General features: G+C 31.7%; 1 protein-coding gene across 1 annotated transcript; it reads right to left on the reverse strand.

Annotated features, from left to right (window-relative positions):
- Positions 1–1,869: 1,869 nt before the first annotated feature.
- Positions 1,870–2,343, reverse strand: LOC108344107 (uncharacterized mitochondrial protein AtMg00810-like). Its single transcript, XM_017582575.1, has one exon. The coding sequence runs from the start codon at positions 2,341–2,343 to the stop codon at positions 1,870–1,872; it is 474 nt and encodes a 157-aa protein (XP_017438064.1).
- Between the last annotated feature and the right edge of the window lie 324 nt (positions 2,344–2,667).

A 2,667-nucleotide genomic window follows, 5' to 3' on the forward strand; every position in this document is an offset into this window, starting at 1 on the left:
AATCGATTCAAAACTTGTTGTTTTGCCACATTTTAAAAGTTAAGTTGTCTGATGACTTTAATTGATTAACACACCATTGTAATCGATTAAGTCATACAAATATGCTTGGTGCATGTGATTTTTCCATTTCCAATACTCATATTATGCATACACAAATATAATCACATTTCAAACACAGTAGTATGCAATAATCAACACAATATGTTCACAACTATGCTTGTACAAATCTCACAGTAAGCATAGGCATATATAACACAAATAACACAGTACATACACATGTGGTTTTATTAACAATGTGTTGTCATCATCAAAAATAAATATCACAGAGATTGTGGGTTCAGCTAACATTATGCTCCCCCTATCAACAATCTCAACAATCTCCCTCTTTTTTTATGATGCACAACCATGATTAATAAAACCATGTTGTACAATCCACATTTATTATCTCAGAAAACACAGTTCAATTACATCAGATATTCTCCCCCTTTGGGCATCAGCAAAAAAGGACATTTAGTACACAGTAATTGAAATAGAGATAATGAAGAAATTAGAGATGATCAAACAGTATAACATAATAAATTTGATGCTCCCCCTGTTAATAATCTTCACATGATTCTATCATTTTCTCCCCCTTTCAGTAACATGTGAACCATTAAACAATATACAAAACTCCCCCTGTCATTATGCATATTCAAACATCAAATCACAGATGCACAATACAGATATATCAGAGTTATGTATCACTCAAGCATATTCAAGCAATGTATCAGAGAAATATTATAAAAGTCATATTAGAGTAGTTTTTATACATGTTGAATCATCACAATAGTTTAATCACTTATGATCTCAAATCAAATACACAGCGGATCAATCATAATGAGATATCAGTTGAATAAACATATAACAGAAAATAAGTCATGTTTTAAAGTATCAAACATAAGAAGTTTAGAAACTTTCAAACCAAATGACGAATATCAATCAATTAGAACTTCATCTTAATCGATTTGTGCTATAGAGTAATGTTGATTTTCGATTTTAGCTTAGTCAAAAAACTGTATTCTTTCATAACCCTTCAGGCTTATCTAGATCAAACATTTTAGTATTTATGCAGTATAATAATCATCATAGTTAAGATATGATTATGCAATGATAAGAATGTAACACTGAAATTATCAAATTGCATACATATAAATTAATTAATCGATTAACAATCACTTTATACTACTATCATCCAAAATCCCTAATTCATTTAATTGTGTAAAATCTTTCCTTATTCAAAGGTTTTGTGAAAATGTCAGCCCATTGATGTAAGGTATCTACATATTCGACCTTAATTTCACCTTTAGGGATGTGGTCTCTTAGGAAATAATGCCTTATTTCAATATGCTTAGTTTTAGAATGAAGAACATGATTCTTAGTTAAACAAAGAAAGATGTCTCTCCAATTTTGCTGGACGCACCAATTTTAATTTGTCCATGGGCCCCGCTCTTCTTTTCCAATAAATGAAGTCCCTAGACGTGTGCACCTTTTTCAGCAAGAAAATGAATTGCACTTTGTTTCTCATTTTACCTTAAAATATAATTATGAGACATTTCTCTTTAGGTCCCAAAATATTATCCAACAATTTCCCTACAATTAATAATGCAAATAATTAGCTTCAGATAATTCAAATTAATTAAAATAAGAATTTCTGGTCCAATTAAGCACAATTAGAAAAAATAGAGAAATACTGGACAAATAAGCACAATTCCCTAATTAAATCCGGTACAATAAACTATGTGAAGTCAAGAAAATATCGACTCATCAAAATAGACCACACTTAGTCTTTTGCACTCCTAGGCAAAATCAAGACGCAGATCAAGGAATAGCTCAAAGGACATCAGGGAAGTGACAATAGCTTCCAATTGCAATGTACTCAGCTTCTGTGGTAGATAATGCCACCGAAGCCTTTTTCTTTGAATACAAAGATACTAGAGAACATCCTAGCAGATGACATGTACCACCAATGCTCTTTTTGTCTAGTTTACAACCACCAAAATCTGAATCACTGTATCCTTCAAGAAAAATGTTTGATCCACTAGGATACCATAGTCCAAGACTTTTGGTTCCTTTTAGATACTTTAAAATTCTTTTCATAGTAGTTAAATGTGATTCTTTTGGTTGTGATTGAAATCTAGCATAGAGACAAACATTATGCATGATATCTGGTCTACTGGCAGATAAGTATAATAAAGATCCGATCATACCCCTATAAAGTTTCTGATCTACAACATTGCCTTTTTCATCAAGGTCAAGATAGCAGTTAGTTGCCATAGGTGTTGCAACTTCTTTGCAGTCCAACATTTTGTACTTCTTCAACAAATCAGTGCAATATTTATATTGATGAATAAAGATGCCATTCTCATTCTACTTAACTTGAAGCCCTAGAAAATACGTGAGTTCTCCCATCATGGACATCTCGAACTCTTCCTGCATTGTCTTAGAAAATTCTTTGTATAAAGCAGGATTAGTTGAACCAAATATGATATCATTGTTAACACTTCCTTTTAATTTCTACTCAATTAAACTTACTTAGCAATTAACAAAGACAAATAAAGCAAGAGTAAGGTTGAGAGAAATTTGCACAGATGATTTTATCCTAGTTCGGATCTTACCAATCCTACGTCC

The sequence above is a fragment of the Vigna angularis genome, chromosome 6 (assembly GCF_016808095.1).
Source record: "Vigna angularis cultivar LongXiaoDou No.4 chromosome 6, ASM1680809v1, whole genome shotgun sequence".
Lineage (NCBI taxonomy): Eukaryota > Viridiplantae > Streptophyta > Magnoliopsida > Fabales > Fabaceae > Vigna > Vigna angularis.

Bases quoted from the DNA above. Each gene is read 5' to 3' on its own strand.
- LOC108344107 (XM_017582575.1), bottom strand. From the start codon at position 2,343: ATGTTGGACTGCAAAGAAGTTGCAACACCTATGGCAACTAACTGCTAT.